At 42.5% G+C, this 24670-nt stretch overlaps 1 protein-coding gene across 3 annotated transcripts in view; it reads left to right on the top strand.

Moving 5' to 3' along the window:
• The window catches only part of LOC310992403 (uncharacterized protein), a 47906-nt gene extending 25010 nt beyond the window's left edge, over positions 1 to 22896 (top strand). For 2 of the 3 annotated variants that reach the window (XM_083980447.1, XM_083980449.1), the window contains exons 3-16: positions 3417 to 3591; positions 4220 to 4346; positions 7253 to 7393; positions 7482 to 7541; positions 11290 to 11445; positions 12505 to 12604; positions 13112 to 13412; positions 13515 to 14040; positions 14641 to 15940; positions 16163 to 16266; positions 17156 to 17318; positions 17463 to 17581; positions 18794 to 18887; positions 21113 to 22896. In XM_083980447.1, coding sequence (XP_083836573.1) covers positions 3417 to 3591; positions 4220 to 4346; positions 7253 to 7393; positions 7482 to 7541; positions 11290 to 11445; positions 12505 to 12604; positions 13112 to 13412; positions 13515 to 14040; positions 14641 to 15940; positions 16163 to 16266; positions 17156 to 17318; positions 17463 to 17581; positions 18794 to 18887; positions 21113 to 21630 — 3884 coding nt within the window. In that variant the 3' untranslated portion in view covers positions 21631 to 22896. Of the gene's footprint in view, positions 1 to 3416; positions 3592 to 4219; positions 4347 to 7252; positions 7394 to 7481; positions 7542 to 11289; positions 11446 to 12504; positions 12605 to 13111; positions 13413 to 13514; positions 14045 to 14640; positions 15941 to 16162; positions 16267 to 17155; positions 17319 to 17462; positions 17582 to 18793; positions 18888 to 21112 lie in introns of all 3 variants that reach the window. The other variant, XM_083980448.1, reaches the window with a different exon arrangement.
• Positions 22897 to 24670: the final 1774 nt, after the last annotated feature.

The following is a 24670-nucleotide window of genomic DNA, read 5'->3' as shown; positions in this document are numbered from 1 at the left end:
ATCGCTTACTTCTGCTTTAAAGATTGGTACCTAGTGAAGAAGCGTCGCCGCACATCTGTTTTCTCAGGTGCGTAGGACTGGGATCCATTAGCCTGGTTGGCACGACTTTCCAATGTTGATACTCAGCATTGGGTCTGGCCAAGACGTTAAGAGAATCAATTTCTCAAAGCGCATCCTTCAAACCTGGTTTACCCGCCCCCCTCAAATGCCTCAGTCTGCTATTGGTCGAAGCCAGAATAGGCGGTGTCGAAGCTTAAACCAATCACACCGCTCTTTCCTCTGACGTATGTGAGGGTTAGGGTTAGCTGCTCTACTGCGTCACTTACTTGAACACGCCTCTACCCAGAGCCGTTGGAGAGGCTCGACGTTGATTGGCTCTCGAAAAAGAGGGTGGAGTTCCCGAAAATTCGGGAGACAGAAATCCAGTTAATAGCACGGTTGGCCAGACTAGCAGTCAGCAGCGCTTTTGCGAGGCGTGACGTCACTAGTGTGGGCGCGACCAGGCTAGGGATCCATAGGTCCGTACTGATAATGGAAAGAAAGTTTGGTACCTGACAGGCTGTCAATCCTATGATGTCATAGCCACTCATCTGACCTCTGACCCATGAAAGGAATAAAGCTAAGCTAACTAGCTAGATGCTTCCTTCCTATAAAGCTGGACAGTAATGGAGTGAGCAGCACTCAGTAGGTGTTGAAACAGCCGTTACCCCCACAACACACTCAGTATACACCTGCAAGCAAAGCTAAGTAGCTCCACAGCAAAGAGGCTTACGAAGAGATAGCGATCTGACCATTAATGATTTAACGTCTAACACTGTGTTGACTTATTAAAAGAAAGGAAAAACCGATTCATTAACTGATGACCTACACTGACACTGTCTGTTATCAGCTGCTGGGAAACACCCACTCACAGACTTGACGGTGCAATGCTGCTTCACAAATATGTCCAAACACTGCTCCTTCCTTCCTGTGAAACTGTGAAAGACAGCAGCGGTGCTGTTAAGTATTAACATTATAGTTTATTTCCGCAACACAGAATTTCCAAATGCAGCTAATCGTGTTGATGTGACAACACAAGCAAACAATACTGCTTAAGCTCCTTGAAGAGCATGAATGTAGAAATATCTCATCAATATCAACCTGTTTTCCATGCATGACCATCCACCTCTACTTCCTCTTCATCTTCTCACCTTCATCCTCTCCTCCTTTATCCTCCTCCCTGACAGTAAATAAACCACATCTTTTTTTGGAGACTTTCTGAACTGGCCAAATAGAAAAAACAGTGCTATTAGAGTCTGTGTTCATCAGCAGGAAGCTCATGACAACAACAGTGAGTTCAGCCCCCTCCCCCTGAAAATGACCATGTGCCAACTTCTTTCTAGAAATGTTTGAAGTCGCCTCTGCTGCTCCTGTTTCTCACTCTGTCCACATTGTTTCCCTGTCAAAGGTCACCATCTTCTTATTGTGTGAGCTGAGGTCAGTCTTAATACTGCCTTGAATTTCCCATGGGGCCATTGTGAGTGTGCATGCTCTCATGTTTGTCATGGACAGAGTGCACGCTGGGAAATTACTGTATTTATTACAATTACCATAGTGCCACACTGACCTTCCATTGAAGCACTGGCCTTTCACGACTCTCTGTGAGTGCAGACCTTTAGCTTAATAGTGTATTGTGACTGAAATAGCCCAATAAATGGCACTGACTGCTGGTGTTTCCCACTGATTTTTATTTTTTTTTTCATCCTGGCAGAGGCCTCTGAAGCATCACCAAGAGCATGTTGGATGCTCCTCAAGTAAACAGCGTAGTTCTGTGCTGTCAAACAAAAGAGAGGAGTAATTGTTGCAGCCAACTTTTTTTCACATAATTTGAACAAAGTGTGTTATTTGTCCGTACCTACGGTAGACAGAAGGCAGCTTGTAAGTTTGCAACAGCCCCTTACATGCATGTAAGTAAATTAAATCATAACACTAATACATCCAAGTGAATTGGGAAGTGCCCTCAGACTACATTGTGAAATAAATCAGCTTAATCATTTTGTGACGTCTTCCCGAGCAAATGACCTAGAAATTTTAAGCGTCTTGGCGGCGGGACCAGGTTTAGATTCCAGACATTTTTCAGCTGTGATTTAGCTCCAACCAGAAAGTATATTTTTAGAGAAAAGAAGGAATGCTCAAGGATTCCCTGCTGGGAGAAGGACAAAAAATGACACAGCCAGTATAAAAAGAGTGTGTCTCTTCTTTTTTTAAAGTCTCTTCTCGAGCTGTTTCATGGCCCAGGGATGTGGATTCTCAGAATAGTTAGCGGTGTTGTTGTTTTTCTTGCAGCTCCTCTTTTGTTCACGGTTCCTTTTTTTGTAGGTTTGCCTCTGTGTTGTGTCTCAACACTGTAAAGTCTCGGGGGGGCATTTATCCCATCATTTCTTCACTAGATGTTTCAACAGTTCCAAGTTTTTTGTAACCATGAGGACGTGAGGGGCGACTTTTTTAATATTGTTTATATTGTCGTCATTTACAATCTCCAGTCAGGTCACTCTTGTATTATGTGCTAGGAGGAAGTGACACTAATGAGTGCTGATGGAGAGTTGTGCAGTTAACACAGATTTATCACTTTGCTTTAGAACATTGTCAGAATAACAGATGAAGAAAACAATAATACAATTAACGCAGTGGGCCAGAGGGCGTCATTTTAAAGCCAAACACTGTTTCTCTATGTCCCCCCCCAAAGACTCAGTGCAATATCAGTTTGATTAAAGATTGAGGTGTGTTATGCTAGTAAAAGCTAACACAAACTGTACTACTCCCTAACTCTTCACATGACGAGGTAAAATGTGAGGACTTTACCTGTGAGAGCCAGAGAGCAGCTGAGCGTAAAGCACATAGAGCTGTAAGTATGGCTGTAGACTTGCATATTCCAGGATTCCTGGATCTCGCTGTGTAATGTGTTACAAGAGGTGAACAGAGCCTGAGCAGTCCAGGCAGAGGGGGACTGCTGGGTGTTTCGATCTCAGGGTGAATGCCTTGCTGACTGAAAGCTATGAAAGCACTTTGTAGCTGTTTAAGGGGTTATAAAAGAGTTGTTGAGTTTTTCCACTGTGGCGCTAATGGACGTGCACTCACAGGGGGGGGGGGGGGGTTTACAAGTACAACTCTGTGTGTGTGTATCTGTCTTTATGTCTGCGCACACACGTCAGTCTGTGTGTGGTTTCTCCTACCTGGGCCTTTACCGTCAACACAGGCCTAATTACTCAAACTAGAGTTCATATGAGGGCAGTGCATAAAGATGCTGTGTGTGTGTAATTTTCTCATTAACATATTCACTGTGCAGTTAGCTGTAATGCTACCAGGAGGATGTAGCCTAGTGACTGTGATCAGGCTTCTTTAAACAGTTTTCTTGTGTTTGTCTCTTCACTCCTCAGGAAAGAAAAAGTCCAAGTTTCAGACGTTCAAAAAGTTCTTCGCCAGGAAGAAGAAAAAGGAGCCGTCGGCCGCTGGAGCCGACGCCGGGCTTAAAGCCAGCCAATCCAGCGACAATGTCAGCAAAACGTCAGCGAACAACACGCTCACTCGATCGGAGAAGGATAAGGGTTCAGGGTAAGATCAGACTCTCTCAGCTACTGGAAAGGAAAAGTGAGACTGTTATGTGTCCATAAACACACTACAAGTGGTCATCAACAGGCCTAATTCGAGTGCTTAGAGATAGATTTAGTGTTTTTAAACTCTGCTGCATCCCTTATCTCGGCAGCTCAAACATCCCTGCAGATAAAAATCTCCTCGTGTGTTTAAAAAAGGGCAAGGAAGATCATGTTTTAACATCCATCTCCTGTTCTGCCAAGCTCACCTCAGTCCAGGCTTGTGACTTCCTGTTTTCCTGACGAGTAGCGGAGGGTCCGTTCCTGTGGACACTACTGATTTCCTCTTGTTTTTAAGAGCTCTGCCACTTCCTGCCGTGTCCACTCTTGACCCTTCCTCAGTGTCACAGGATTTAGCTTTCCCCGAAGCCATTCTGTTTCCTCCTCATGAAAATCTGAATAAATAAAACCTCTCATTTTAGTTTCACACTTTAAAACCCACTAAAATGTCAACTAATGATATTTATTTCAAACCGTTGACCCATCAAAGCATCTCCACTTGTCTTTCTGTTTGTTTACTTTTGGTTTAGAGGCTGTGTAAGATCACTTTCTGCTTTTTGTTTATTTCTTCCTCTTCCTGTTTTCCAAAGGTCGAAGATCAGCCTGGGCAGCAAGGCCTTGTCGCATGACTCTGTCTTTGTTTCTGACTCATCGGAGGCCAACGATGCTCTGGGGGCGTCTCAGGACAGCATTCACGGGAAAGTGAAATCATTACAGGTGAATACACAAACAGAAGGTTGTTTTTTGTGCTTTTGGTTTGGGAGCCTGGTGTAAACTGTTGTGTCCTCCTTAAAGCAGAAGTGAGTGATATATTTGTGTTAATATAAGTCTTAAATAGTTATATCTTCCGACAGCAATCACTTACATAGAGTGTTTGGACTGAAACACGGGTCTCTCAGTCACTCTGCTCTGCTCTGAGCCGAAGAGAAAACATTTATCGTATCCTACAGTTTTTATCCAATGAGGAGAGAGAACGGCATGCAGGGCTGTGTGTGCAGCCAAGGAACGCCGTGAATGTGGTGACGTAGCGACGAGGACTGTTATGGTGCGTTCAAGGAAACTCGTATTTTTCCGACCGTGAAGTGGTACCAGTTCGATCTGGTACGAGTTCACCGGTCGGAAGTTACGAGTGGCCGTTATAGTGACTTTCACCGGTAAAACAGGTCGGAAAAACACGAGTGGGTTGCCTGGAACGCTACAAAGTCGTAAGTTGTGACTTGAAGCTGTAATTTACGATTTCAAAAGCCTGCCTGGAACGCAGCATTAGCGAAAACGACCGGATCACTCACTTCTGCTTTAAGAAAGGTAGTAAATCTCTCTGATGCTCAGGAGGCGTAGTGACCCTGACCTCTGACCTGCCTGAGGAGGCAGGAAGGAGAAAAGAGGATTTGACTGCAGGGGTTAATAAGGAATAATGAACAAATAAAGAAGGACAGAGCATGCGTCTGGACGTCTTTGACCCTGTGTTACTCTCAGTTGTCGTGAGCGCCGTTGATCAATAGAGGAGTTGACAGTAAGACGGGAGTGGCACCAGCTGATCTCCTGTGTGATTTTTCACCTCAGGGATGTGAATGCACCGTGAACCTTGTACTGCAGTCAGGACTACATTGTAGAGCCAGTCGTACAAGTGTAAAAGCCTTATGATGTGGTCAATGTGACAGCTGAGACAGGCAGAGATGATGTGTGTTACAAAGAGAGGTCAAGACTGAGGCGCGTGTCGGAGCAGAATGAAAGGAGCGGGTGACGATGAGAAGGACAGACAAGACAGAACAAATGTCTGTCACAACACTGGTGTAAAAGAGGGAGACACGAGGCCCAGACACAGACTGACCTCTGGTTAAACTGCTCTGCTAAGCTGCCTACAGGGGCAGGGAGACTTGAACCACGTCTTGCAGAGATTTGCTGAAAAGGAAAAGTTTCTGCTGTTGCTGAAATACATAGAAAGTGTTTGGGTGTTGTTTACAGATGAGAGAGAGAGAGAGAATACCTGTCAGACATAGGCACAGTGTTTGGTAATCGGTGCAGTTATGAAACAAATTTCAAACGGAGGAGCAGAGACGTGTGGTTAGAAGCTCAGGCTTCGAGAGTAAAGCGAGAAAATACACTGATTTTGCATAAACTGAATTTACTATGGAAAACAATCTAGTAGAGATATCCTGACCTTAATCGTCACTGCGAGCAGAGCTGCCTGTCTGATAAGCTGAGCGAGGCTGCTCCAGAGCCAAATATACACACATTATGTAAGGATCAATATGTTACAGGGTGCATAGTTATTAAAAATCTGATCAGCAGTCCAACACTGTGAAACGTGTACTGGTCACTCGCTGGAGATAATGTTAGATTACGGGGATGGTCCAAACAGGTTTATGGACGCTACCCAAAGGATTAGCCATCATATCATGTAACAGTGGAGAGATTCACTGAACAAAATCATTCCACATCAAAATGAGTAACACAGGTCATAAAGAAAGAGATAAACCAGGAAATACTTTTCAGAATAAAAAGAGACAAGACCAGAGTTTACTGTGTAATGTGATGCTTTTTCAGAAATGCCTGCACTAGTTTATTTTAAGATCATGAAAGAAGTCAGTGAGCTGCAATGCAATGGATGCAGCAATTTTGACAGATTTGAAGTTTATTCATTAATTTATAACCAAAATTTAAAAATGTATGTTTACGACATAACATTTTGAACTGCGAGGCAAATTAAAGAAGAAATACAGAAAGAATATAGATGTAATAGCAGTGAGATATGCTGCTCGTACTGTATGTTCTTATTTGAACTGGAGCTCCTGATTGTCATTGTTTAAGAGTTACTGTAACAACATGGAAGTGTCAACACTGAACACTGTACTGGCCTGTGTCTGCTTTTTTTTTTTTTTTTTTTTTTTTTAATCAACGATGTAGCTTGTGCCAGTGCGGAGCTCAGCGAAAGAAAAGCTGTATTGTCCTGTGTTTGCTTTGCACCTGAGTCACTGAGTCCTTGAGTGACTGTTACAGGGTGATACGTAATGGACAGATAACAGCTCTATTAGTTTGAGTTTCTGTGATACCCGACACACACACACACACACACACACACACACACACACACAGACAGGTGGTTAAAATAAACACTTTCTCTGGTAAGTGCTGGCTGACTCTCCTCACAAGTCATTCTGTGTTAATCATACATAATCTATGGTGAGGATGTCAGGGCTGTAACTTTGTAAACAGTCAAATGTACAGAAGCATTTTATTACCACATGGAAAAAAAAAAAATAACAGTATCAGTAGGCTATCGATACAGTGTGAAACCAAATGTTCCCACTTTTAAAACATAAATCATTAAGATTATTACATACACACGTATTATGTTAGAATAATATATTAACATGAAAAACATATTGTTAGAACAATAAACTTTTCATGTTCAAACCCGATAATTAAAAAAAAATGTTTCTGCCACACAATTGGGTGTTCAAACACACTTTTAACTTTTTTTTTTTTTTCAAAAAGCTGTATTCTGTTTATTAAACAGGTTGGAAACCTGAGTCCTGGACAAAACCTTTAAGTTTGTGTCAGACAGATGAAAAACATAACGTCCAGTTCATACAAACACAAGCTGCCTGACTGTGTTTCAGTTCCAGTTGAAGCAGGCCATCAGACTGGGCTCTCCCCCATCCCTGATGTGTGTGAAGAAGACGGACGATGCGGGGGCCATGTCTGAGGATGACGGTCTACCCTGCAGTCCACCTGAATACACCACGCTTCACACTGCCATGGTAACGCGTCTTAGTTAACGGTGTCACTGACGACGCTGCGGACTGCACTGCTACCACACTGATTTCTTTGTCTCTCTCCAACTCACAGAATCAGGCCCAGAGGAACAGTTCGATCAGTCTGGAGGGAATAGACAGTGATGACGACCAGGTAAACACACACTGAACACACTCCTTTTTCCCTCGTGGCCCAGTTGTTGAAAAACGCGTGCTAAAGTGACCCCTGGGAGCCAAAACGTGTGTTAAAGTGCCCTCTTGGAAGCCAAACTGCGTGCTAAAGTGCCCTCATGGGGGCCAAAACGTGTGCTAAAGTGGCCTCTAGGAGCCAAAACACGTGCTTAAGTGCCCTCTAGGAGTCAAAACGTGTGCTAAAGTGCCCTCATGGGGGCCATAACGCATGCTAAAATGCCCTCTAGGAGCCAAAACGCGTGCTAAAGTGCCCTCTTCAGTGGCGAGGATGCACTATATGTGCCCTTTTTTTCCTTTTTGCCCCTGCCCTTCAAGTCTGTGCACGCCACTGTTGATGCCACATAACCAGACATATTTTTTATTCCATATATTCTTCCAGAACAGAGATTTGAATGCTTTATGCTAGCCGTAGTTAAGGTACCTCTTGAACTGCTAGTTGAATATGACCAAAGTCTGACATGGGGGCAAACAGACTCAGACTTAATGTGTTTTTAAGATTGTTTGCCTTCATTTGACAGTCATTTTAATAATAGTGCAGCTTCTCTTTATGTCAGGCCTCTAACTCAGCTCCGTCAGGTTTGGTTTGTCATGGACATGGTTTGTCAAAAGTCCAGGAAGAAGTCGGGGAACAAAAGTCGCCCATGACAGGATATCCAGCCTTTTATTCAGAAATTCCTGTCACAAGGAATTTAATATGTGATAGAAATTTACTGATGATGTAACTTCCACCGAGCAACACTAAATGGCTGCTGCTGGGAACCAGACTGAAACCACAACCTTTAAAGTCCAATACGTGAGGCTGAACAAACAACTTCCCATGGCATTGTGGGAGAATTCCCCGTCAGCAGCCAAGTGATCTCATGGTTCAAGTGTTATTTATAAAGGCCAGGAGGAGAAACCTCCAGGCTGTTTGGAGTGTGGAGCTTTGTGCGATTGTGTCATTTGCCTCAGGTGACGACTATGGTAAAAACATCTCATGATCCAGTCTGATCACTGCAACACCACTAAAGGCCCCTGTGTTGTGATCTCTCTCTCTCTCCCTCTATCTCTCTGCATTTCCTCTCTCGTTCCACTTTTATCATTCTCCTAAACCCCACTGTTTCTTACTCTCTTCCCTTTTCACCATATGTCAGCCTCCTGACCTACTGTGTGAGTGTTGTTTGTGGTTCAGCCCATGTGACCCTAAATGTGCCACACGCTCCCTAACAACACTATCGGTTCAAACAATTCACTAAAAGGAGCACTTTGTGGATGGATAGATGGAAAGTAGTGCCAATTCGTGATGAGACAAATGTCCTTAAAACCTCAACTATCCATTTAGACTCACTGTCTGTAATGTGGGCTAAAAGCACGGTCAGCAAAGTATGACAAATGAGCATTTAATAATAGTGCAGTCTTAGCCGTTTCAGAAGGATTTCGGGCACTGAAGTGAGCCACAAATGGCCAGCTACAAAGACATGCAGGCAAAAACCTGAAAATATCCCTTTTAAAGTGCATTCCACACACACAGGAATGTGGTAGACTGCAGTGACTTATGAATTACAGTGGCAGTGGCCATGTCTGGAGCTTTTCTATCCACTGAGAACTCATAACAGACTTGTTGGAGACACAAGTTGTTTTTTGAGATTGATTTAATTGAAAACAAAGGGAAATTAATGTTTTTTTAATATAATTTTTCAGCATTCTTAGTTTGTCCATATCAGTGTTGGCCTCTTATTTTATAAACTGAATAGTGCAGAATGAAATGTTCAGCATCATAAGAATCACATTTTATCCTATGGCTATCTCAACAAGAAGAATTTCAAGCTGCTCTAATCAGTATTTCTATATTAGCAATGGGTCAAATGTAAAGTAAAATGAAAAATGAATGACTTACGGTTAACACGTCCAGGGACCCAGCTGTGCAGTTCCTTTGCTCTAAGTAGCATTTTAGCATCTTTGAGCTCATTGTTTTGTTTTGTGTTCCCTGCAGCTTTACTGTTTAATTCACCCTCATTATCTTGTTTTCTAGCAGCAGTTTTCAGAAAATCTCACTGGTGAACATAGAGTAGGTTTACGGCCTTTGCATTTATCTCCTAATAAGTGTATAGCTTTCTCAGGACTTGGTGGAGAAGTGTGTGTAAGAAACCATACTGTATAGGCTTTTTTTTTTTTTTTACCATGTAGCAGAAAATGAAAATCTTTATTTAATTGAATAAGTGAGAACTTTCTCCTTCAGGTCTGATTTATACAGCAGTTTCACAAACACACACTGTTATTGTAGCACAGTAAATAGCTGTCATGTGCTTAGGGTGTGATGCTTGAAGATGGACCGTGTGCGCATGTGTGTGCGTGTCTTCTCTGTGTCTCTGTTAGCTTGTTTGTGTTTCTGTCTGTTTTCCCTTTCTCCTCTTTTCTCTGACTGTAATACTGTGTGTGTGTGTGTGTGTGTGTGTGTGTGTGTGTGTGTGTGTGTGTGTGTGTGTGTGTGTGTGTGTGTGTGTGTGTGTGTGTGTGTGTGTGTGTGTGTGTGTGTGTGTGTGTGTGTGTGTGTGTGTGTGTGTGTGTGTGTGTGTGTGTGTGTGTTCAGAGTGCATTCCACTGGTTTCTCTGGCAGTCAACGTGTCTGCTTGTAGCAACATTCAGAATCTGCCTCAGTTTGCCTCTCACACTGCTCTCTCTCTCTCACACACACTCACACACACTCACATACACAGAGACATTTGTGTTAATCTCCATAAATACATAAATCCAGATGTCAACAACTGCACTCCTGACCCCTACATGTTGTATCTTCAATCCAGTCCCACAACTGAACTTTAAGTCTTTTTACCCGAGTTCAGCCACAGTCTGGTCACATCTTTTACAGTTTTCATTGGTCTCCACTGGAGATGTCAAGATTTAGACAGCTCAAGCTTCTGCCACAAACCCAACACAATGGAGCTGATTTAGAGAGCACATCCTTCCATTAGCAAGGCCCTGGCTACGCAGGATAACTCACAGACCTCACTGTGTGGGTGTCGGTTCCCAAATACAGAATTCAATTTCCTGAAACTGTCATTTGGACCCTGTAGTCGGTCTAAAATCTGTTGAGCTGTCAAACTGGGAAGCATGTGGATGAGAAGAGGTTGGAATAAGTCAAAATGTGAATGTGTGGGAGCGGAGAGAGAAAGAGAGAGGGATACTTCTCCTGTGATGACAGAGTAAGTGTTGGTCCTGCAGATAAGGACAGCTAATATTTATACAGCTGGACTTCCTCTCTCTCTCTCACTCTCTCGCTTGCAGTTCGGGCTTTATTTCCTCTGGCTTCTTTATCAGCCGCCTTCATCGTTTAAGTGAAAATCCACCTTTTAACACACTCTCAACACACACTCTTCTCTCCAGCCCTGATGCTCGGCAGTTAGCTTTCATAAAGCTGGGAGCAAGACTGACGCTCAAATCTGTAGTGTGAGCAGCTGTGTCTGGAGCCTGTCCACTTGGAGACTTTAAATCTTTAAGGATACAGTGGCACATGGACATCATTTCCTCAGGACATGGGTGGACAAATCCCAGTCTCTGTCAGATGAGGACACATGATTTTGTGCTGTTTTTTTTGGGGGGGGGGTCCAGCTGTAGCAGGGGGTTAATTGACCTGTATTCACAAATGCCTGAGGAGTATTTCCTCTGTGAGCCAGTTGTTTGAGAGAGTTTTTAGTGAAACCTCATGTGTGTGTCTCTCTCTGTCTTCCCAGCTGTCCTGTGCAGCCTCCAGTAGAGCGATGAGCCCCCTGGTGGTTCCAGGGGACTTCAGTCAGCCGGCCAGTCCCTTCGGCTGTCTGGACAACTCCGCTGCCAAACACAAGCTGGGCCTGAGACACAAAGCCTGCAACAAGAGGAAACCTACCAGTGTAAGAAAAAACACACCCAAATCCACCCAATACATATCACCTGAAGGACCATCTCACTCTTAACATAACAGAGGTTGATAGTGTCTTGGTAACTGCGTAGATCTGAGCTCTGTTGACATCACTGCAACGGTCGGAGGAAGAAACACAAGCTGTCCGATGGTTGGAGCTTCACCAAAGTTAATAGACCACTGTATTTTGAAGCAAAACCAAAAGTAATAGTTCCTTACTACAGAGAACGTACTCCACCTCCACAATAAACACTAGTGGTCAAAGCTGAACTAAGAAGACACCAGTCAGTTCGGGTTTTAATGTTGGTGTCTCCCTTGACTCTGGTTAACCTGCACCTGTGTGCAATCTGTTTTTTACCCCTTCAGGATCAATTTGGTCAATATCCACATTTTATTATCATGGTGAATACAAAATTAAAAAAAAAAAGTTAAAAAGTTACCAACAGAAATGATGGCCAGAACTGAACACAAAAGATCAGGGATCTGGTGGCTTGATTATATAAATAAATAAATAAACGGATGTTTTCAGCCCTGAAGAAATGTTTATTAGATCTCTGAAGAGAACAAATTTGTGTATGTATATATTGTATTTTGTTTCTATTTTATGCCCCCTTTTTTTTTTTTTTTTTTTTTTCTCCAACTGTCTTTGTCCCCCCCCCCCCCCTTTTTATTATTAATATTCCCCTTAATATTATTATTATTAGTATCTTATTTTTTATTTTTTATTCTTATTTTACTTTTTTTTTTTTATCCATTTATTTTTCATTTTTCCTTTGATGTTTTTCACAAAAAAAATGTCATAAATGTTGCAGGAACGTGCCAGTGACTGATAAGATATGTGCTGGAATATGAACTTGAATTCTGCAATAAAAGTATTAAAAAAAAAAAAAAAAAAAAGATCAGGGATGTGAAAGACAGTAATAGAGATCTGTGATGAAGACACTGGTGATGCTTCTGGTTAAAAGTCTGTCTAACTTGAACACAGGCTTGATAACCTGATGGACACCTGAGTGGTAAATGATCATTCTGACATCGTCTTGTGTCTATGCAGAGGCTGGAGGTGAAAACAGAGGGAGAATCTTTGCTGGACGAGACCCTGAACGCCTCCATAACAGAAGTTTTGGAGGAGCAACAACAGCGGAAGCCCGAAGGTCAGCAAGTTTTTATGTGTTTGAAATAAGTCTCAGACTATCAATGGTAAAATTAAGTTATTAATTGAATTCAGTTTTACTTCCAATCAGGAGGTGTATATTCTGGAAACCAGTTTTAATTTTCAGGTTTATTAAAATAAATGATTTTCGGTTTGTTCTTGACTTAATTTCTGATCTTGAATCTCTTCCTGGTTTAAGTGTTATTGTTTTCAATCAAAATAAAAAGAAATGTGTATTTTCACGGTTAATTGAGAGGTTTCAACACAAGTTCTGTGAGAATACTATTAGTTTAGTTTAGTTCATTGGTTTAAAATATACAGACGGTGCACACTAATAAACATTTCTGTAAACCGGTTTAGCAGTGTTGGCTAATTTTCAACTGTAGTTATTAGACACTTTTACAGTTAACTAGGAATTGCCTATTTCATTTAGTGGCAGCCACAGAGCTCCATATACTTGTTGCTCCTGTGTGATATCAGATTGACCTTTTTTCTGCCTGTCATCCAGTTGTACGTTTTGATGCGCTGAAACCACCAAAAGTGAAGAGGGAAGAGGAAGAAGAAAAAGAAGACGAAAAGGAGGAAGAGCAGAAAGAGCAGCCACAGCAGTCCAGACTATCCCTGTTGAGAGATAAGGAGGAAAGGGAGGAGGGGGAGGATGAGTCGGAAGCAGAACAGGATGTTTCTCAGAGCCCGGACACTTCCTCTACTCCTCCTGAGCCAAGTCTCTCAGAGGAGGAAGCCCCCGAGGCCCAGCCCCTGCCCTCCTCCGAGCCCGGCTCCAGAGCCTCCTCTCTGGACAGTCCCAGGTGAATAGACGTGATTTCCTCCTTGTTCTCTCCTCCTCACAGCATGAACTGTTTTTGTTATCTTCCCTTGGCAATCTGACCTCTTCGTTCTTCTGTTTCCAGAGTCACACCAGAGACCCCTGCTGGTCCAAAAGAGTATCTACTGGACCCAACAGGCATCGCCTATGGAGCAGAAGATAAAGATGGGAGCGAGTTGGAGCTGAGCGCAGAGGAGGATGAAGTCCAGGAAAACAAGGAGGAGGAGGAGGAGAGCTCGTTCTTACAGGAGGTACTGAGCTCCTTGAAAACTCCTCTTTCATCTTCCTCGCTGGGTGTCGACACTGAAGGCGTTGTCCTGGAGATGGAGGAGACGCTGGGGAAAGAGGAGGATGAAGTAGAGGAGGAAGCAGAGATAGAAGATGGGGAGGAGGTGAAGGAAGAGGAGGCAGAGGTGGACGAGGGTGTCGGTTATCTGGCGGCTCCCGCTGCCTCTCTCGTAGATCACACCGCCGAGGAAGAGGAGAAGGATTCCACCGCACCCTGTCGAGACGAAACACTTCCCACGGAAGAGGCGGCACCAAGTGAAGAGGAGGAAGAAGAAGCAGAAGAAGAAGAGGAACTAGTTGTGGAACGATTCAATCAACATGATGTAAGTATTAGTGATTCATTTCTAGTTTTGTGATTTAAATGTCTTGAAAAATCTGTATTTGTGAGCATTTATCTTATTTTTAAGACAGATCAGTTGGTTTTAAATATATGACAAAGTATTACGATGGTTGTCACACAGAGCAGTTTTGTGGTGAAAGTAAGGTCAAGTTTCAAAGGTCAAAATCAAAGCGATTGACGATGCACTGGTGAGCAAACTTGATTTACGATCTAGAAGGCTTTGTCACTTTAACGTAAACAGATGTCAATTCAGATGTCATTCACAAAGCAAGGAACTGAAAAGTTGTACAAGTGTATCATAGTTTAAGAAAATGTTTAAAAAAGATGTTTCATCATCTTTAATTTTTTGAAATAGTGTATAATATTGGTGTTGATACTAAGCCAATACTATAGAAAGGGGCGGGAACTATATGTTTTTCTTCATCCTGTTCCTTTTCATTTATGGTGACTATGTGTACATAATGTGTGCAATCATGTGAAGTATGTCAACCATGAATGGAATAAATCAAAATGAAAGATGTCTCTCAAGATGTTGAAGAGCTCAGACCTCTGCTTCTCCTTATATCTTGTCTCCTTTTTCCAGCAAGCAGAAGAAGAACAAGCAGAGGAGGAGGAGGAGGAGGCAGAGGAAGTTGAACCTGAGGAGATAAACGATACACTTCCAATAAAAACTGACCTCCAGGAACAGAAAGAGAGTCAAGAGGGAGAGAATGAGGAGGCCATAGAGCTGGAGAAGGAACCAGAGGTGGAGGAGGAGGAGGGATGGGATAAGAAAGAAAAAGAGGAGGAGGAGGAGGAGGAGGAGGTGAAGTTGGTGAGAGGGAGACTGGAGGAGGCAGAGGAAGCAACTGAAGAAGAGAAGGAGGAAGCAGAGGAGGTGATGGAGACCTTCCACAACGCAGCAGCAGAAGAAGTTGGAGTTGCCGTGTCGTCACAGGAGACGGCTGAAGGAGCTGATGCTGTGGTTGGAGACGATGCTGTTTGCACCGCAAGACAAGTAAGTCACGATGAAACCCCGACAGAACAGGAGGATCAAGTGCTCGACAAAGAGCCGGAGCAGGAAGAAAACTGTGAGACAGAGGAGGAAGGTGCAAGAGTCGACCATCCGGAAGAAAAATCAGAGGAAGACAAACCCGATGTGGATGAATCTGAAGAAGAACGGGTAGTAGAATGTTTAGACACCAAGCAAGTGGAAAAAGATGAAGCTGAAGCCACAGAACAAGAACAAGCTCCTGTTCCCTCCAAGCTGCCTTCTTTGTCTCTTCCAAAGCCACAGCACGAGACCCAAACACCAGAGAGTGGGGCCGTCTCTCCCAGTAAGACCACCACCATCCACATCAACCTGGTCTCTCCCAGCTCAGAGAAAGTCACGTCCTTCTTCCAGCAGCCCACGACTCCTGCAGAGCTCCAAGAAGACGTCACCGAGTCACCTTCTCACCGACAACATCTAGCGTCTGCCGACGAGGAACAAGCAGACGCGGTGGAGCGAGTGGAAGAAGAAAAACAATCCGCCCCGGTAGAAGAAGCCACACCTGCCCCAGTGGAGGACATGGCCGACCAGCCGTCCAGTAGCTCAGACCAGAGCAAAGCCCGCTTCACCGTGGCTCCCGCCTGGCAGAGATCCCAGAGCCCGACCCCTCCCTCCTCGCCGCCTGCCTACGTCTCTTCCGCCATCGCACCGCCTGGGGCCGAGGAGGTGGAAGCGCCAACCGACGCGGATCCAGCTGTGAATACAGAGCCAGAAAGTTCACCCAAGGTTGAACTGGTGTTGAGTCCTAGTAGAGCAAGGAATGCTGGGAACGCCGCTGCCAAACCACAGAGCGATGCATCACCGTCTCCATCCTCCGCTAAACCTCAGACCTCAGCTGCTGCAGGCACAGAAGGTAGAGACATTGAACATGATCCGTTGTATAATCTCAGATGTTTGTGTTCCTCTGTTGTCGTCTTCTCGTGGGTCAGTTCAGTGTCCTCCTCGGCTGTGATTGTACGTCGTACATACGCTATGACCCACATCTTCTGTTTTCCAGTCACATGAGGTGAAATGTCTGTTTGACCTAGAATAAAAATCAAACCACAGACCCAACTCTTCCACCTCCCACCTACAGAGAGCTCCGTCATGGGGGAGGGAAACCCCGACAACCCGTTTGGAGTCCGGCTGAGGAAGACGTCAGCTCTGCACCGCTTCAGCTCCGAAGAGGAAAACGCTGAGGTGACGACCCCGACTGTCTTGTTTATAGACGACTGCATGCCACAGCTTGCTTGGTGTTCATGTTTACATCTTTAGGGACCACCCTGAGCATAGCTGTCAGATGGTTAGCATCAATAATTGAGCCACACACAGTTAATATATTATAAAAATAACTCTATTTTCTTAAATTATACACCACCTTTAAAAAAACATTGGTTAACAATCTGCTTTAACGCACAAGAACAACAACATAAAACCCATAGGAGCCCAAGAAATACAGGCAGGACCAGGAGAAACCACAGTAAGATGTAAGGTGATGTAAGGATGCAAATTAAAGGAGATGGAAATAATAAAAGAATATATAAGTGAGATAAAAAGAGATTAGACATAGATAGAATAGAAAAAAATAAACAAAAAAAGTGATAAAAGGAAATATTAAAAAATAGAAACTGATTTGAAACCATTTATAAAATAAATAAGGCAGTGAGGAATATAATAAGGATAAATGAAAGCCATAAAAAGGAAATAAAAACAAAGAGATTCAGGATTTTAGGGAATAAAAAACAAATTAAGAAAGTAAGAATACAACAATATAGGGAGTAAAAGATGATAGAAAGACAATAAGATGACATCACATGAAAGATAGTCTGTATAAGTATATATAGTATAAGTTGGTTGGTAAAAGTGATACCACAGGTTCTGCCTTATCTCCTTGGGCATGGTGCTCACCTTTAGACACACATTTGAATTGGCAGAAGACCAAGGAGAGTCAAATCCTGCCTCCGCTCACTGAAATGAGACAAACAACTTTAAAAAGAGAGTTTGTATGCACAGTCGGTATATGATGGAGGGAACAGATCATTAGCTTTTTATTCTTTATTAATCATCCATCTTTTTTTCTCTCTCTCAGTCTCCCATCGAACCTCCAGTCCAGCCAACCAGCTGTAAACCTGAGCCACCACAGCCAATCAGCATTAAGCCCACTGTAAGTCAGCCAGCCAGTAGCAAGCCTGCCCTCCCCAAGAAACCAGATGTACATGGAGACGGTGGTGGAAAAACCAAGCGCATCTCAGGTGTGTACACACACAAACACACACTGACTTTATACCTGTACAATGCTCTCATCTTTCTTATACAGCTATAGGCTACAGCGTGCTCAGCAGCAACGGAGGAGTAATGTAATGTGTGACTGTATATCTGCTGCGTTATTGATTCAGACGCAGCTGCAGCTCGTGGTGTTTCTGGTGGATCCGATTCTCCCAGCTGGATCTCTGTGGCCAAACAGAAACAGAAGATCTATAAGGAGAACTCACTGGAGGAGATCACTGTCAAGAAGGTAACCTGCGTGTGTGTGTGTGTGTGAAACAGAAACTTTATATGAATGTATGGGAGAAAGGGGTCAGAAATAATATCAGTGAAATTGATGATAAACTGCAGAGATATCAAAGGAGTCCCTAATTAATGAATTAATTGGTCCCAGGTGTGGCTTTAGCCTGAAGCTCATAGGTTGCCATAGCAACTTAAGGTGTAGCCACGACGACACACACACAGACCCCAGGCAGAGCAGGCACAAAAGCTGAAAATGTAGCCTACTGTATCCGTGCTTTCTGAACATGTTGATATGTTTTGGGTGTTTCTCAAGTACATATTTACCCATGCAAGCTAAAACCAGGAGGCACTTCTGCCTTTATGTGCCCCAAATTCTGTATTGGAGTTCATGGGCAGCTGGATGGGGACTGTGGCCACAATCAGAGGCTCATAGTTCAGATTCTGTAAGGATCTCTGCTTTTTGAGAGAGATGTTTGTCCACAACTGTGGAAGAAATCATGTGTGTAGAGTGTAACCTGTGGCCAGGAGCAGCACTTTAGCCTGAACATTATTATAATCTCAAAATGTATCCAGAATTGATCATGATCCTTGAACAGTAATTGACCAAAAACTATAAAACCTACTGAAATGTGGAAAACCACATTAATAGACTAGAGCAGTAGGAAAAAGTCCAATATTTTTTCTGTTTTTTCACCTCCTCCCATTGGTTGTTGAAATTTTTGCCAAGAAAAGTTATAGCACACTGATCCCGACTGAGCCACACATTCTGATATGGGTCCTCTCAAAGATGTAGGAGGAGTGAACTGAAATTTGATATTGAAGATGAAAAAAGAAAAAGAAACAAGCCTGATAACAATAGTTAACACAAGCCACAAAAGAATAAGAACTACACAGAAGACAGACCATTAACCGTTAAGCCAGGGATTTAAAGTTGTAAATAATAAAGTAATCAAGGCAAGAGTAAAAAATAAAATAGAGAAGTAATTAAATAATATTTATCATTTGTCAGCGGCCAATTTGTCAGCTAGAAGCCAGGATACTGAAGAGGCTGCAACGAAAAAACAGTGTTTTGAGCTTTGTGCTCCCGGGGCTTCAGATTGAGCTGCACTCAATGATGATTGTGCGCACTGTTGTTTCATATACAGTATGTGCAGTACATGAGAACACATTTTCATCTTGTACCCTAAGACTAAATGACTGTGCTGCACTCTGTTATCAGGAGGAACAAGAGAGGAAGTCTTCATTGCCCATGTACGTCAGCTCGGCCGCAAGCCGAGAGCAGAGCAACAAAACAGCTGAATCCACCAGCAAAGGTCAGAGAGCACACACACACACTCACACACATGCAAATTCATACACGTCATTTGTGTCAAGTTTCAAAATAAACTTTCAAAAGACTCATGAGTTGCATTGTGGGAGAATTATGTTGGTCTTTATTCTGGCCCCTATACTTTATTTAATTTTATATGCTGTAAAAACATCAGGTGTTTTTTACAAGTCACCTCTTCACTTTTGTTTGTTCAGACTTGTTGCATCCAATTAGGTTTTTGAACGATGCAACACTGCCCCCGTCTGTACAAACTCTGCTACTGCAACTGATCCCACAGCTGATCCCACAGCATTTCTTCACCGTCTGTCAACAATCAGACTGATGTGTTGATTATACGTCGCAGCAGACATAATTGATCAGGCTGGCAATGTGGCAGATATACAGTTTATTTGAATAGATGAGAAAGGTAAAGATAAACAAGCAAAATGACAGTGATAAAATACTCCAGGTGTCAAATGGAGAATAAAAAGCAGATGAATTATGCTGTTTTACATAATATGACTGTTCTTTACTTCACTTGTAATCAGTGTGATTGCCTCTCGTTCTTCACTGCCTCTTTTTGCCACCTGTGATACATGTCTGATTATTAGGGCTGGGACGATATGCTTTTCTCCCGATTCGATTCTTCTGTGATTTTTGGATGGCGATTCGATTTAAATTGTGATTCTACGATATTGCCGATTCTCTCGATTTTTAGTCTGCATTTTTAACATTTCTGCACACAAATACTGTAGGAGCCTATAAATTAACATACTCCATTACAAAGTGAACTTAAACCCTTTTCAAAACCTGTACTCTCTGTATGTAAAAAAGGCTAACAATATTTAAAAAAATTCAACAAAAAAAAAAAAAAAAACATTTCAAAAAAATAAATTGATTTTTGAAAAAAAAAATCGATTTAAAAATCGTCAAAAAAGATATCGCGATATTTATGTGAATCGATTTTTTCTCCCACCCCTACTGATTATGCTGCTGATGCCATATTGTTAAAAAATGAATCTTATACAGGCTCCTGCATAGGGGAGAGCGGGGTAAGTAGTGCCAATTTTTACTTAAATTGCCTTTAAAGCAAGGGGATTATAGTAACGCCCCCAACTAAAATACGTACATATAGTTTAAGATGTTGTGCATCCCTGGGAACAATCACTTTGAATCTTAAATAAACCGTGTGTTCAGGGGCGGTCCCTCATCACACATGTTAAGTTTCAAGCAAATCAGTGCCCACTGCTATGTTTCTCCTATACACAGACAGCACTGCCACTGGCACAACTTAACCCAGGCCCTTTGGCACAAATTACCCCAAACCCAGCATTTTGAAAAAAAAGGATTCCCCAACTGTTTTGAGCTGGCATCATGCTAACTGTATAGACTCATGGTGTAGCTTAATAAAGCACTAAAACATGTGTGAACTGTTTTCAAAGTTATCTATAATTGTTCAAACACGGCAACCAAAAAAACTTGATCATAGAAATTTTTACTTTAGAGGGCAAAAAATTATTTTTTGAACATAAATGTGCTTTCCTCTCAAGCCACGTGTCTCCCTTCTTAATAGGATGAGTGAAATGGATGCCTCTTCAAAAATATGTGGTCACATGACCAACTTCTTCTATGGTTTTCTAGATAATAGGGGTGGAACTACTTGCCCCATGGCACAAATTACCCCACTCTCCCCTATTTATCTGATTTGCATTGATTAAACATTTTTGAGCTCTTCCTCAAAATATCACACACTTTTGATTTGCATCAATCTTTGTAAGTGGCTGCTATAATTGTTCTGTTTACCTTTGTTTTGTAATAATCCCTTCTATCTCAGCCACTGTATATACAGACTCATTCATATTTTTAGTCATCCATTATTGCAGACTGATCCGCTGTGCATTAGGTCATTATAATAACATGTAGGCTACACTTAATGAATTATTATGGGTTACGTAATGTTTAAGTAGGGTCTCCAGAGTCCCATTCAGGCCCACAGTTTACATACAGTACCTCAATACCTGCACACAGTACAAGTACAGTTATATAACATAATGCATTAAATCTTTGTTCTGAAGTGTCTTAAAGCCTCAGCTCACGTCCTTAGACGTTGCGACGGTGCAACTCAACAAATACATGAAGGTCAATGAAAATCAAAAATCATCTGAGATGCTTCTCTCGTTTGTTTTTGTTTGACGTGTGTGTATGTGTGTGTTTCCTTTTTTCTTGCAGCGAGTTTGTCGGAGGTCAATAAGGCTCCAGTGTCTGTAGAAAAGGAGGTGAGGAGAGCTCTGTCTCCTCCAACTCCAGTGCCACCTCAGCCCTCAAAAGCCCCGTCACTGCCCTGTCCAGTCCCTCCAAAACCCCAAGTTCCTCCTGCCACCACAAAACCTCCACCCCAACCCCCCACCCCGCACCACAGATCCCTGTCCCCCCCTACACCAGTCCCTGTTCCCCAAAAACCTCCCTCCTGCACGAGCCCGCCGCCGTCGCTCTCCAAAACAGCCGCCTCCTTACCATCCCCCAAGACGACCCAACCCCAGAGCACGACGACGGCCAGTTCGGCTCCTTTTTCACCAAGAACGGCTCCGGAAAAGCCGGGCTCGAGAGCCCCGGGCGTTTCTGGTCAGACGCCACCCTCCCAGCGAGGCCTGCCTCCCCCTGCTTTGCCCCAGGATGAGCCTCCGTGGATGGCGTTGGCCAAAAAGAAGGCCAAGGCCTGGAGCGAAATGCCACAGATCGTTCAGTGACGGGACGGGTTTAAGTGAGGTTGTGTACAGGGGCCTGAGCGGGGCCGAAAATAGACTCAAAAGGCTCACATCTAAAAAAAAAAAAAAGGGGGCCGAGAGTTACCAGAATGCATTTGCACACAAAGAGTTGTCGTTTTTTGTGGTTTTTATTGTCCTGGCTTCAGGCTTCAGATTGGTACAAACTCTCCAATCACGCAGCTAAAGACAGGCTCTGTTTAACCCCGTCTGTCTTTACGTCCTTCCGCTGTACCATCATGATTTCTAAATGACAGGGTAGCACCCATGGAGTTGACGCGTCTCACTTAAAGTGGATCCAGATTTTTTTTTTCCCCAGCAGTCTTAGTATGTTATTTGGTGCCTGAATGAGAGAAAATATAACAGTAAATAATGTTTTTGATTCCAGCTGATATCACTAAACAATTCAGGGAAGGAAGAAGGACACTTTATTTTATACAGAGGAGATTTTATTCACAGAAGAACAAGACGGTGTCGATCTTTGTGTCATCTGGTCAGCGATTTGTTCATTCTGTCTGAAGAGCAAGTGGACGGGGTGTTGTTCTGTCAGTCTCAGTGTGTTTCTGTTTGTGTGTTTATTTTAAGGCAATGATACATGCTCACATTTTGAGGAATGTGGAAAATCTTCATGTCCAGAGAGTAAAACGGGACGACATCCAAGTTAAGCTGGAGAAAAATGTGCTGAACTAACTGCTGCTGGTCATGAGATCGGGTCACAGTTCCTCTGTGGATCAGGTTCTGTAGACAAACGTATTTCCTATAACACCATCCACAGATACTAAACTAACCATGTTTGTTGTGTTAGCGAGTGCCGAGTGTGTCCGACGTGTTTCGGGTCATCAATGTAAATTATATTTTTAATTTCCTCTTTTGATATTTGAATGCTTAAATCCTGTCAGCGTCCTACAGGAATCTAAAATCTCCAAAAGGTCAAGTCTGTCTGAGATTTAAGAGAAACTATCACTACACTGACCATTGTGTCTTTTTAATATTTTTTACTGCATCATCATGGCAGCGTGTTGTGGGTTATTAAATGTTTTCCCATCACAACCAAGCATGTAAATAAGTTAATATACATAATTAGCTACGTGGAGATTGGTTGGCTGCAGGATGCAAAGCAAATGTCACAGCTGAAAGTTTCCTTTGTATCAATTAATTATCTCTCTCACAGTAACTATATATATATGTTTTATGCATTTTGTTTTATTTTCTATTGCCTTTCGAGAATTTGTCTTGTACATAAAATGTGCAGTAAAGAACAAATTAAATAACGCTTGTGTGTTTTTATGTCATCTCTCTGAGTGTTTGTTATAATTTGCTTTGTAAGACTGAACTACAAGGTTATAAGGGATTGTTTCAGATGTTTGAAACACTTAAAGCATAAAACATCTATTTTCAACAGGAACCCTTTATTATTTAAGAGAAATAATTTGATAGATAAGCTGGTGCATATTCTCATTTGCCCAGGTCATAGTATTTCAAAGGAGGTTAAATCGAAAGCAACTGGACTTAGTTATTTGTCTAGGAAGACGTTTCACCTCTCATCCAAGAGGCTTCATCAGTTCATGTACGCAACTGACCAGGCTGGGACTGGTCCAACTATCTGGTGTGGAGACTCACTATTTAACCTCTTGTGTGGGTGTTCACAAGGGTGATGATGTCACTGGTTCCCTTTTGTGCTCCAAGTGCCAACGACAGTCGTTGGCACTTGGAGCACCAGTGACATCATCACCCTTATTATTATTTTGAAAGGTGCTCTTTTATTTTGAAAGTCCTTGCTTTTCTATTGATTGGTAGAGTCACTTGGTTAGGGTCACAGGTCACATCGGCTATCTTTGTGTGGCAATGTGCTCCTGAGCATCCCTTCAATCTGTAGCATCCACCACCATTGAGCTCTTCTAAAAGTTATTTGAGTTATACCTTATATTATACATGTACAGTTCATACTTTGTGAATATTGGTATTGTTTATTTCATATCATATATATACCTCAAATAACTTTTAGAAGCTAATGCTAAAAGCCCTATTTTTGTTGTATGTATTGTATTTATAGCCACTTACCTAGTTATAAATGCAGGCGGACAAAGAAAAACTGCAGAGAGTAAACAAAGCACTGCACGTGGAAAAAGAAAACCAGAAAACCTCACACTGCAGGTGGACAAAGAAAATCTGCAGAAAATCAACAATGATCTGCAGACAGGAAAAGTAAACCCGCTGACAAACGATATTCCTGTGATAGAAAAGTTGCTGAAGAACAGCACATTGCAGGTAGAAAAAGACAACCTGAAGAAGGTCAGCACAGTCCTGCAAGTGAAATACATAAACCTGCAGACGGACAACCTCACACTGTTGATGGACAAAGAAAAACTGCAAAAAGTCAACAACGACCTACAGACAGAAAAAGTAAACCTGCTGACAAACAACTTTCCTGTGACAACAGACATGCTGCTTAAGAACAGCACATTAGAGACGGAAAATGAAAACTTGAAGAAAGTCAACAAAGAGCTGCAGGTTGAAAAAGAAAACCTGCAGAAAATCAACATGGACCTTCAAGCAGAAAATCGTGAGCTTAGAATTATAAGGTTCTATCTCCGTTTTGGGTAGTTCAGAGATATTGAGCATCAAAGTTCCAACTCGGCTTGTGTTTTGGTTGATAGAACCTTTGTATTTTATGAATAACTAATCAAAAAATGTTGAAAATTTAAAAATAACACCATACAGGCATTAACAGACCACTAATGGATGATATTATGCAAAAAACTCAATTTTGAAAAAAATGGAGATAGAACCTTATAATTCTAAGCTCACGAAATGTAAACCTCCAGAGTCCAGATGGACTTCAGAAGAAAATGAGCTGGCAAACAGTCCTCTAAGGGACACTCCACTGCAGAAAAACAACACATTGCGGGTGAAAAACAAAAACCTGCACAATGTCAACAGAGAGTTGGAAAACAAAAACCTGCAATAGAAGAAGACCGATACTGGAGGCATCAAAGCAAGAACTGGAGGATCACCTGCTGAAGAA

The sequence above is a fragment of the Trachurus trachurus genome (assembly GCF_905171665.1).
Source record: "Trachurus trachurus genome assembly, chromosome: 10".
Classification (NCBI taxonomy): domain Eukaryota; kingdom Metazoa; phylum Chordata; class Actinopteri; order Carangiformes; family Carangidae; genus Trachurus; species Trachurus trachurus.
The sequence above is the reverse complement of the archived record's forward strand: the minus strand, read 5'-3'. Positions and strand labels throughout refer to the sequence as shown.